Source organism: Clytia hemisphaerica, unplaced genomic scaffold (assembly GCF_902728285.1).
Source record: "Clytia hemisphaerica strain Z4C2 unplaced genomic scaffold, Clytia hemisphaerica genome assembly, whole genome shotgun sequence".
Classification (NCBI taxonomy): domain Eukaryota; kingdom Metazoa; phylum Cnidaria; class Hydrozoa; order Leptothecata; family Clytiidae; genus Clytia; species Clytia hemisphaerica.
Window position 1 is genome coordinate 1,623,834 of NW_027103974.1, and position 11,548 is coordinate 1,635,381.

General features: G+C 33.2%; 1 protein-coding gene across 1 annotated transcript in view; it reads right to left on the reverse strand.

The window, feature by feature from the left end:
• Positions 1 to 11,548, reverse strand: part of LOC136810688 (sister chromatid cohesion protein PDS5 homolog B-like) — a gene marked incomplete at its 5' end in the record, with an annotated part of 31,912 nt that extends 20,364 nt beyond the window's left edge. Inside the window, 24 exon segments of the mRNA XM_067067263.1 lie at positions 387 to 526; positions 1,136 to 1,213; positions 1,533 to 1,694; positions 2,333 to 2,456; positions 2,690 to 2,759; positions 3,057 to 3,147; positions 3,415 to 3,770; positions 3,883 to 3,931; positions 4,092 to 4,140; positions 4,305 to 4,337; positions 4,611 to 4,724; positions 5,142 to 5,228; positions 5,359 to 5,420; positions 5,510 to 5,548; positions 5,765 to 5,871; positions 6,640 to 6,737; positions 6,945 to 7,060; positions 7,251 to 7,391; positions 7,732 to 7,812; positions 9,381 to 9,507; positions 9,718 to 9,812; positions 10,136 to 10,222; positions 10,384 to 10,578; positions 11,296 to 11,548. Coding sequence (XP_066923364.1) covers positions 387 to 526; positions 1,136 to 1,213; positions 1,533 to 1,694; positions 2,333 to 2,456; positions 2,690 to 2,759; positions 3,057 to 3,147; positions 3,415 to 3,770; positions 3,883 to 3,931; positions 4,092 to 4,140; positions 4,305 to 4,337; positions 4,611 to 4,724; positions 5,142 to 5,228; positions 5,359 to 5,420; positions 5,510 to 5,548; positions 5,765 to 5,871; positions 6,640 to 6,737; positions 6,945 to 7,060; positions 7,251 to 7,391; positions 7,732 to 7,812; positions 9,381 to 9,507; positions 9,718 to 9,812; positions 10,136 to 10,222; positions 10,384 to 10,578; positions 11,296 to 11,388 — 2,594 coding nt within the window.

Here is an 11,548-nt window from a genome sequence, read left to right on the forward strand (position 1 = left end):
TAGTCTGATTTGCGGGACGAAAAAAAGACGATAGAAATTTAAGATTTTCGCAGATCGAAGAAAGATTTCAAATTTTTCACGGGTACTTAATTTCGCGGATGATTAATTTAGCGGATTTTCGCGTATGACAGCGAAATCCGCGAAATTTAATCCCCGCGAAAGTTTATCCCATTAAAGTATATTTTTCCTTCATTGTTTAAAATGGTCTTGGAAAGCCGATGAATAATCAAGCATATAATCAATTTTTCTCTTATTATTCATACATGCTGTCGAAAATAATTGCATTTACATGGAGAACCTACGTCAACATCTTAGATATCTAACAAGGTAGCTCTACAAGTCTGTAAAAGGTCTACTTATTGGTTGACACCGGTTGCATTACATACCTAATTTTCCCATCGCCCGACAAATCACCATCATTATTGATAATCGTACATAGCAAACGTAAAACTGGCAATGCATTATCTCCAGTTCTTGCGCTGTCCAAACCAAGTAACCATTTCACCAAGAGTTTGATCGCTTCAATCTATATGATTGTCAAAAAAAATCATTAGTCACATTTTGATCAGGAAATTCAAGAAGGATCAGTACGCCCAAATCATACAAAATCAGTACGTTAATGAAACTTAAAAAGCCAAAGATGTACAGTTGACACTCTTTAATCCGATCTTCAAGGGAAATTGTATTTTTATCGAATAAGGGGGGCTTATCGAATAAGGGAGCGTCGTTTATGAGAGTTTCTTGCTGACGGGGACTTCAAATTTAATCGAATAAGGGAGCCTATCGAATAGTAGAACGTCGAATTAGAGAACGTCGAATTAGAGAGCGCGAACTGTATGTACATCTACAGAAACAGAAACGGTTAATACAAGCAAATACTTTCAAAAGAAATCTATAATCCTTGTGGAAATCGGAAAAGAACACCAGATTAGCGAGTATGGCTTTGACTTATCTACGTTTAATCAAATAATTGTCAGTCGTACGCTAGCCTTTCGTAATCTTTCCACGTGGTAATTTTCGAAACTTTTTTCATTCGTATGATTATTATATACAGTACTAACTTCTTGTAAAAAGAACCCTAATATTTTAGAGATAAGATATTAGAGATAATAAAAAAGAATAAAAAAAGGAATACCTTCATAGTGGTTTCTTCAGACACTTTACTCTCATCCCCCCATTCATCATCAGGCTCCTTCTTTCGCGACGTCTTTTCCTAAGAAAGAATTCAAAGAATTTGATGTAATGGAAACGCAAAATATCAAATAATGATGCTAGCTTGTCAAAATGTGCTACTCTATAACGATGGAAATTATAGCGTAACACGTCAGCAAAGTCTATAGTAGCCAGTACCTTTCCACTAAACCAAATTGTTTATAATATACGAATAATGAAAAAGCGGTTTTCGTTCAACAGGCTAACTTAATCTATATAAGATTGAAAACAAGCTCTGAAACTTAAAAACAAACTATTATTAAGAGGCAAAAACACAACATACAAGTGATCAAGAATATATGAAATCACATCCAACATACCCTGTCAATGACTAGTATCTTTTTGACAACAAAATCTCTGATGATCATTTTATGTTTAGTTTCAAAAACTTCGGGTGCAAGGATAGCCATTTCACCGAGAGCTGACAAAGTGGTTTGAAGTTTATAGCAAGTTTCGTCTTCGTCCAAGGAGTCAACCAATGTCTAAAATGTTCAATTGAATTAATAAATGATGTGAAGTTTAAAAATTAATAATGTGCTTCTCCTGGTAATGTGAAGACACGACAAACTCCTTCCCTAGTGGGAACAGGCCTTAAGTCAAAGATCACTGCACAAAGGTAATGGCAATGTCCTGGTAATCTTCTACAATGAGAAGAGAGAAAGAGAAGCGGACCCTCCGATATCATCGGACCGGGCCCTATCCCGGGATAGTTTCCTACCCCTAGATAGGGAAATCACAGCGCTCACCAGACATTGTACTCTGTGCTCGCGACACATCAGAGCCGTGCTGTATCGATGAAGATCACATTCAATGTCCGGCATATTTCCCCATACTCTTGTATCAGAGTGATGGTACCCTATCCTGCCCTATCCCCCTCACATGGTATGGGTTGACCTGGGCCAAGGTACATCCATTTGCCAAGTGAATCGTAGCACCGAGTGGGAATCGAACCCTAAACTCCAGCACGGAAGTCAAGAACGATGACTACTACACTACTGCACCAATCTTCCATAATGAAACTATCAAAAGGTTGGGCCTGTTCATTGATTCAGTTTGCTGTCCCTTCCCTTCTACGTAAAATAAGTATATTTTATTTTGAAGTTGCAAAATAACTTCTTACGGTGAAAAGTCGTTCCAAAGAGACAACAGAGTCTTTCATCATGGCCAGTAAGCAACGAACAGCATATTTGGATTGTTTAGGAGAACCAGTCACTACCAGCTTGTTCAGAACAGGTTTGAAACATCTGGAAGTAAGATTGAAATAATAAGAGTTCAAGTTTAATGAGAGTCATCGTCAATAAACATTTGAATTGGAAGTAAATCATTGATTTTATGTTTATGTTTTCAGGGCTAAAGTGCTGTTAATAATTTCATCAAAAACTGTCTATGGTATCAAAATTGTTAAAGTTCAGAACAGAACATAATGGAGGAATTGACCTATTCTAGATTGGATATTTTGGAATCAAAAAATTCTTACGCGCTGAGGGATTTGTCCACTTCTTCTATGTTGGCTAAAACATGCCTCAAACAATTTAAGGATTGCTGTACTGTAAAGAAAAGACATTTATGATCATCATTAATTTCATTGGAAGAAAAATAAAGTTAAAAGAAGAATACACAAGCGGATTCAGAGCTGCATCATTGACAAAATTAAAATTATAGATTGAACCTGCAAGGCAAATTCAATTCATCATATGAAATTATGTGACTAAATGGTTTTCCCTTCAGAAAGTTTTAATTTCTGGAAATTCTTTTAATATCAACAGTTGAATTGATAAACTAAGTAAGTATTGTAAAACTGTAGGCATATGCAGATGGCTTAAAACGCCAAATAAAAATTATACCAATTTCTGGATCATTGTGTTTGAGGAAAACTAAGAAAGTTTCGTAAGCTTGTTTCGTTTGGAATATGGATGGTCTCACTTTCACCAACACCTAAAGAGAAAAACAAAATAAATAGATATCGGCTTACAGCGTTTGACTTTGTAAAATGTTGGCAATGGGAGCTTTTAACTTCCCTGATCCAGAAAATGAATTGTTAAAATGACCAATAAAAATGTTATGTATAGAATGAATTGCAATTAAGATCAACTACAAAGATGCAATTTGTTGTGTATCTTAGAGACTAAATGGCGGATGAAATTTAGTGGGAAAGTGTGGAAAAGGTAGCCAGAAACCATACATTTTAACAAAGAGTTTTACCTGGATCAATTTAAGACATTTTTTAGCTTTCAAAGCAAGTTCATCTTCAGATAAATCGTCATCTTCATCATCTGCCATCCCTTCAAAGTAGTTTTTCATTTTTCGTATCAAGCTAACAAAGCTTGTCTGGTCCACCAACATTGGACAAGCACGATCTAATAAGCATTTTACTGTGTCTATTATGGGATGTTTCCCAGATAATTTTTTAACTATCTCTGATACACATTTAATTATTTTAGTACAGTCCTGTTTTAAATCAGTCGATTCACTGAATAATTTATACGTGGTTTTGTCTGATAATAAGACAATCAGTTTTTTCAAATGTTCCTGTGTTTTGATTGGATCTGGAAGTGCACCTATAAGAAAGATGGAGTAATTATTGAAATAATTAAGATTCGATTCTGAGACTGACTAATGGAAATACTGACAGAAGTTAATCATCAATCAGCGGAAAAATAATTGACTTACGAGCTATCATAATGGTTAAACGGTGTATCAGTTTCTCTCTATCATCAATCTGAAGACGAAATAGAAAACATTACTTTCATGAAAAATTAGGATGAAACTTCACATTGCAATGAAATTTAACGAATGTTTTTTAAATTTGAAATCAGAAACAAATATAGTATTTGAATGAAAAGCAATCCTAATTCAAGTCAAAGCAAATTTAGCAATACCTCTTCATCTGGGATTGCCGTTAGAAGATCTGTAAAATCTTTGTTTATTCTGAAAAGAAAATCACGAGTAGATTTTAAAATGATCATTTCCTTTATTATTAAAACTGCTAGAAGTAATGTGGAGCTGAACAATTTAAAATATACATCTTTCAAACTAATGTAAAAGAGAAAATAAACAGAAACAAAAAAGCTTTGTTTCATAAAATGTTTTACCTTGCTCGTTGCTGGAGCATATTGTCAAATAATCTAAACAAGACAACACATCCCTTGTATTTTAAGATGATATTATGGTAAATAAATACAAAGGTTCTCAAGCTTAATGCTTTTAAAGGGAAAAATACTTTTGATGAAAGTTCTGGACATTTCTTAGAGGAATTTTAATACTTATAACACATCGTGCTGAACTTGGAGGGAATTCAGTCAATTCAGTTACAATTAAGTTATACAATTATACAGTTGGATCTCAATGTTAAAGGGCGAATTGGAGGATGAAGTTTTGTAAAATACTTTATTACTTACATGGTTCCCATATCATCAAGAGAGGTATAGACATGAAACAAGCGTTCCATTCTCTCTTCAATATTCAATGTGACAGGCACCAAACATCCGTGTAAAACTCTCTCGATACACAATCTATGATTATAAAGAAAAACAAGGTTTTCCTAAAGTATACACAAGCATAGGGTCCTCCAGGGTTCAGGTACCCCCAAAATTTTTAGAATTCTAAAGTAGCCCCCCAACTTTGAGTTACCACCTTTTTTATTGTTAAAAAATGAATAAAGGATTTTCTGTCATAGGCTCCTCCACAGATTTTTTTTCCATTTTTTTTACCTGAATTAGCGGTTGCAGACCTGATTTAGCGACTGAAGACCTGAATTAAAAACGCAGGTGCCCCCAAACATATCAGGTACCCCCTAAATTTAAGAATACTTCCAGGTATCTGGCTTTTTTAACACTGTGTAATGCTAAACTTAATGTAAAGATTATGCAGTGTTCATTCTACTTTTTAGAATTTAGGGTCAATCAGAAAGATGATTGACAAAATCATACCTGTCATCCATATTAGTTATCATGTATTGGTGTAAAATTTTAGAAGGTGCCCAGTCAATCTTCCTCAATAAAGGTTTTGTTTTGGAACTGAAATTTTAAAGACAAATTTTGAATGAAATAAAATATTGAAATCTTATGTTGTTGCAATTACTGTTAGGAAGGCTAAAGCTATTACAGTGTGAAGCATAATTACATTAAATTGACTGAGAATTGATACCTTGAGCTTAACTTCTTGTAAATCTTTCCAATGCAAGTAATGGCTTCTCTCCTTATTGACCACTAAAAAAAGAAAGGAAATTGAAAAAACTGAATATTCTTCTATTACTTATAGGTTTAAATCTTTTTAAGTAAAAACAAGACTTTTTTACCTTTTTGTCTCTCATGCGTTCTTTTAAGTCTTCAAGTAGCTGGTCAAAGAAAGAAAGTAATATTTATTTCACAATTAAAAGATGAAGAGAAATAATTATGCAATTTAATTATTTGATTTTTTTTCTTAAACTTGAGTAATAGGTCAAAGGAATTGACTTCCCTGGTAAAGAGGCATTAACAAGGCAATGATTTAGAAAGGTTCAATGTGAGATAGATATAAATTATGTCATGTTCTTGTATAAATTACAAGGCACCTTTTCATCCAAAGCTGCAAAATCATCTGTTGCAGCTTCATATACGATGAGCAATGCTTCCAAACGAACTTTTTCATCCATGTCTTGAAGTCTGCTACTAATTTGCTCTAAAGTTGAAATTTTATAACATTGCTAACAATACTGTCATTAAGTAAAGAAATAAAGGAAGACAAGAATTCTTTTGTGTTGCCACTCATTCTACACTATGTTGAGTGTTACTCCAGTTTGCAGATCATCCTAAGGTCTATTATTCAGGGATCTTTCTAAGCACTTTTTATGTTCGTATACTGGCCAAAATACTCAATCTAAGATTGAATTTTTGAAACTTAGTCCAAAATAAATGAGATTTTTTCAAGCGAAATTAACCTTTTTTGTTGTTTATGAGCAACAATAACTAATTATTATCTACATATTAGTTTTTGGGAGCTTTGCCCTCTGAACACCCACAAGACCACCAGCTTCATCAATGTATAGCTTTGCTGAGCAAGTTTCCTTTCCAGGCATATTAGAAATTCAATCTAAGTTTACAAAAACGGCCCCAGCTCAAAGTGCTTAAAATAAGTCTTTAGACCTTCCTCTTGGTCTATAGCCTTTCTTATCTACGAACACATGGTTTCAGCCCACTTTTCAGGTACCCCCATTGAAGCATGGTGCCCCAACAAGTCAAGTCCCCTTGAGAAATTACTTTGAGTTAGGTACCCCCAATTGAAAAATTTAATTTTCAAAATGTAAGTAGTGTATAGGATCTTAAAGAGTAGGAATTTTTCACTACATCAAAGATATGATGTAGCAAACAGGATCGAGATTTTAGGTAGGTATGATAATGAGAGAAACAATTGTATTATTTTATCTCATTTAATGGAAAAATATTTTACCTGTAATATCGCTTTTCAATAGGGGAATATTAGACGTCAGGAAAGCTTTACTCATCTTGATACATTCAATTCTGATCTCTGATGATATATCACAAAATCTAAAGTACAAGAAATATATTACTCCCATCAAATAATTTAAATAATAACGCTTACTTTTTAGGAAAATTTTCCCTTAGATTTTCTGGCCAGTTACTGTTATATAAAATTAGACAGTTGGACAGTTCATACAGTTATTATCATAATCATAATAAATTATCATTTATTTGAAAATTGCGAGATCAGCTAATTATGTTTAAGATACCAACCTCCCAATGTAACAATTCCATAATTGTTTATTTGTTTGGGCAAGAGTACAATCCTCTGATGCAAACATTTTCCCAAGAAGCTTGACAGCATCAATGCGTTCTGTTTCATCATTCCCCTATAATAGGAATATTTGTTGTAAATATTCTTACTTTTTTTAGGGAAATCTGATTTTACAAATGAAACTGTATTGAATTACTTTATTAGTGTCAAATATGGACATAAATTCAATTTCAGAGAAAAAGATTTGAAAATGTAGTAAGTAATGAATGTATATAAAAAATCCCTTTTCAATAACAATAACTAACCTTGACTTTGAATTCCAACTGTGGCAGAACAGAAAGCAAGACAGTTCTGTTGACTTTGAATAACTCAAACATCAAATCATACAAGTGACCATTCAAATCTTTATGTACTTCCCCATTCAATACCAGAGCATTGTTAAAGAACTAAAAGAGAAGGTTCAGATAAATCTGTGAAAAAATATCATCAAAACACCAGCAAGTTATATCCACATTGTCAGAGTTGCAACTGATATAGTAAACAAGCAGTAAGCATAACGAAGATTTTACAACAATTTTGAGAAATAGTTCATTATTCAATTTCTATAGTTTGCTATAGGAGAATCCCCTTGTAAAGGTAGACACAATGAAATTTCAAGACTGATTCAATTGTACGCTATGAAGGTTTTTCCTCGTCAATATATTGTAACGGAAATACTGAATGAAAAAATATTGGAACTCTGCAACTTATTACACTATTCTAGATACTTTGGATACTTCTACTTACAAGCTGCATGTATGGTTCGATTGATGATGAGCATCTATCCAAGAGATCACAAGCGAGTTGATAAGACTGGGGTTTCTTTGTCTGAAAATCGAATCGATCTTATAGTAAAGAGAATGACAAAGATAAAAACAATGCTCCTCTGTATGATTACATTTCAAAATTAACTATCAAAATAGTCGAATGCACACAATACATTTGGCTAAGCTTAGTAGCTTCATTATTATTATAATGCCTGATTGTAGCAAAAAAAAAAAGAAAACTAGTGCTGAGACCCTGAAAATTAAAATTTTTAAAAAAATTAAAGAACCACCCCCAAAAATTCACCCAAGTAACAAGTGTACCAAATTTCAGCCAATTTCAACCACCTTTGAAGTCTCCAGGCTGCCCTCAAAATTTACATACACACACAGACAGATGAACGAACAGAAATTCTCAGATTCTAGCTCAACTGTAGCCAAGCAAGCTCAACGCTCGCTAATGCTTCTTACTCAGGAGCGTCGAGTACAACCCCCCACGAAGTTTAGTCCAGATCTGGATTAAACGTCGTTGATTGGTTGAATTTTTAGCAGATAAATTTAAAAAAAAATTCTTTTGTCGTGGCTACACGTCCCATAAAAATAGTAGCGCGCATTAGGAAAGATTAATTTAGTGCGTGCAACCACAACTGTCAACAACCCTTAATTCAAGAAATAAGGCCTTTCTTGAAGCGTGATACCTAAGCTTTTTAGTTTACTTATCCAAGTAGGTGAGGACTTTTGGTTTATCAGGTTCGCTTTCCTTAGCCTTCTTGTGTTTCTTCATTTCAAAACCTCACATGTGAGAATAAACGGTGAAAGAAAACTTCATTTTTTTCCATTTCTTTTCTATCTATTTTTTAGCTGCAGAATTTATCTGAGAGATGCTTCTCTTTTTTTTCTTTATCCAATTTTTTTTCAGATAATATATTAATGCCGCACTGTACCACACAGAAACCAGGGAAACATGGTGCAGTATTCTATTCTTGATAGCTAAGTTAAAAGAATTTAACACAGTCAGTGCTTGGTTTCTATCCATAGTAAGAAGCACCAAAAAACGTCGAACTTGCTAGCTTGCTTGGCTATATATAAAGTGTAAACCGTGTAGAAACCAGGAAAGGTGCAATGTTTGCCCTCTATTTTTCATTGTGATTTAATTTTCAAAATATATCATTTGCTTTCTATGATCTCACTCACTGAAATGAATATATTTGAAAAAGTCTTCATTTTCTTTTGAGTAGCAAAGCCATGGAGTTAAAAACAAACTCATAAAGATGGCAGCCTTTTAGCTACGACAATTTCAAAACATTGTAGGGAAAGAGAACAAGTTTGAAGAAGATTTTGTTGCTAAATTGGGGTGAAATTAAGCTTTTAAACGTGTCTGAGACACTAAGAAAATATCATTTTGATTGATTTAATTATTAAATATATATAATTAACTTAATTACGGCTGGAATTCGCTTTGATTCCTTCAAAATGATGTAAAAAAACAACTTATTGACGCTCGCGCTTCGCGCTCGATGGCCTAAGACATTGAGTACGAAGCATTAGCGAGCGTTGAGCTTGCTTGGCTAGCCCAACTGAACCTGAGAATAATAATTATAATACATAAATACTAACACAAACAATCATTACCTTTCTTGGTGAAACAAGTTGAAGGAGAATAGTCTCTAGTATCTCTGAAGGAAGTGAATCTTCTTCTTGAATGATTGGAGCCATCACATCTAACATGAAAGTCTTCACTCGTACGTCATGTTGCTCACTGCAAAAATATATGTCATAGTTACAAATTTGAAATTTATTTTGAAAGGAAATTATTTGCAGCAATCCTCATTGATGGTTAATCTTTAAAGTAAAAGCAATGTTCTCAAATCAACCTTGGAAGAAAACAAAAGGCAGAAGTTGCAGACATACGTCACCAAAATTACAAGATAAGTGACTATCCACAAAGCTAGTAAAGCAAGAATAATACCTGATGAGTGAAAAAAATAGTTTAAACATATTATGCATGATGTCAGTAGCTTCTAGTTCCATACACACATTGAAAGTTTTCACCAATGCCAAACTCTATGAATGAACAAAATGAAATGATAAAAATATTTTTGGTTAGTTCCTTGGAGTCAACTGGATTTGGGATTTATAGATGGCCTGTTTCAAACTCTATAAATGTTGCTTATTCAGTGCAAAATATTAATTAACATTTATTTATATCTTTCGATCTCATCTCATTTGTAAAAGTTATCACTGCGGTAATAAGGAAGCTAAAAGTCCAGTAATATCAACATTGTAGTAATACAATCAATGGAAAACTACATCAATTTCATTCGTTCCTTTATGTTTAAAATAAATTTAAGATTTTCAGATGTATGAAATAAATAAGTTGTTTGTACCTCCAAGATGTAGAAATTGCGCTTATAGGTAGGAGCATTGACATTTTCAAGGCCTTTTAATTGACTGATAATGAGGTGAAAAATATCCTGAAATGAAAAATGATACACAAAATTGGATTTTTCATTACATAGAAATATTCAAACAGCCCAAATAAAGCAATGTATTAAAGATTTTTTAGGTCCATAAAAGTTGTCCATGATTATAAACAATTTTGTTTCCTCTTAAATAAACTTCTCATCCATGATACCTTCAATTGGTCTTCATTGTATGGTGGCTCAGGAGCATAGATTCGTAAAATATCTGCAAAACAGCATGCAGCAAATGATTTGACATCTTTATCTTTATGGTGAAATATGAAAGGTGAAGCAACAGAAGCTGTAAACCCATCAAAATCCTCAGTCTGTTCTCCTTGGTCTACATTCCTCAAACCTTGAGCTGCATTCTAAAAACAAATCCAAATTTGAAATGATAACTATGTAAGTTTTGCAAACACAATACTTCGATGCCCCAAAGTACAAAAAGATAAAAAATGATCGATGATGTTCCTGTTGCCAAAGGTGTCAATACCAGAGCTGGGACAGAGAAAAAAATTTGTAAACAGAGGGTAAGAAATAAGTTTGATTCAAAGACCTTTCTTTACAATGCCACAAAAATCTGTAATGAATTGCCTATTGATATTCGCCAAAAAAGTCTTTGGTCACTTTCAAAGCCAAAGCTAAATCTCTTTTTTTTTCAATGAATAAAAAATGTCTTTTAATAATAATAGACGATATCGGCTTTCGATAAATGCAATGCATTCTGGTTTCTAGGGACTCTCAAAGGAATTATAATCTATTATAATTGATCTATTATAATTCCTTTGAGAGTCCCTAGAAACCAGAATGCATTGCATTTATCGAAAGCCGATATCGTCTATTGTAGTTATATCGTTCTGTATTTCGTTTTTGTTCCAGTTCCTGTTCTCGTTCTCTTCATAGTGGCCCTTTGTGGAAACAATTCCTTGGCTGTCTAAAAGCTTTTGAATTTTTCAAAGCATGCCACTTAAAATATATGTTATTATTATCATTATTAATATTATAATGTAATGATTGCTACTTTGTTTTTAAATTGATAGCTGAATCTATAAACCTTTTCAAAACAGTACAAAATTCATACCAACCTTTAACCTTCGTATTAATTCGTCTTTTGACAAACTTGGTCCAACTTCTTTAAAAGTGGCTTTTCTTCGTTTTTTGCTAGGGGAATCTTCCATTATTAAGAAGTATTTTTACATCTAAATGGTCTTAAAATAAACAATTTGAATTACATTGATAGGGTGTACAGTACAGTAGAAGAGATCTTCTTTTGACTAGCTAATTCAACAACTTCTCAAAAGGAGCATGTCATCTAAACATTAGGGGAAAGGCCTGATT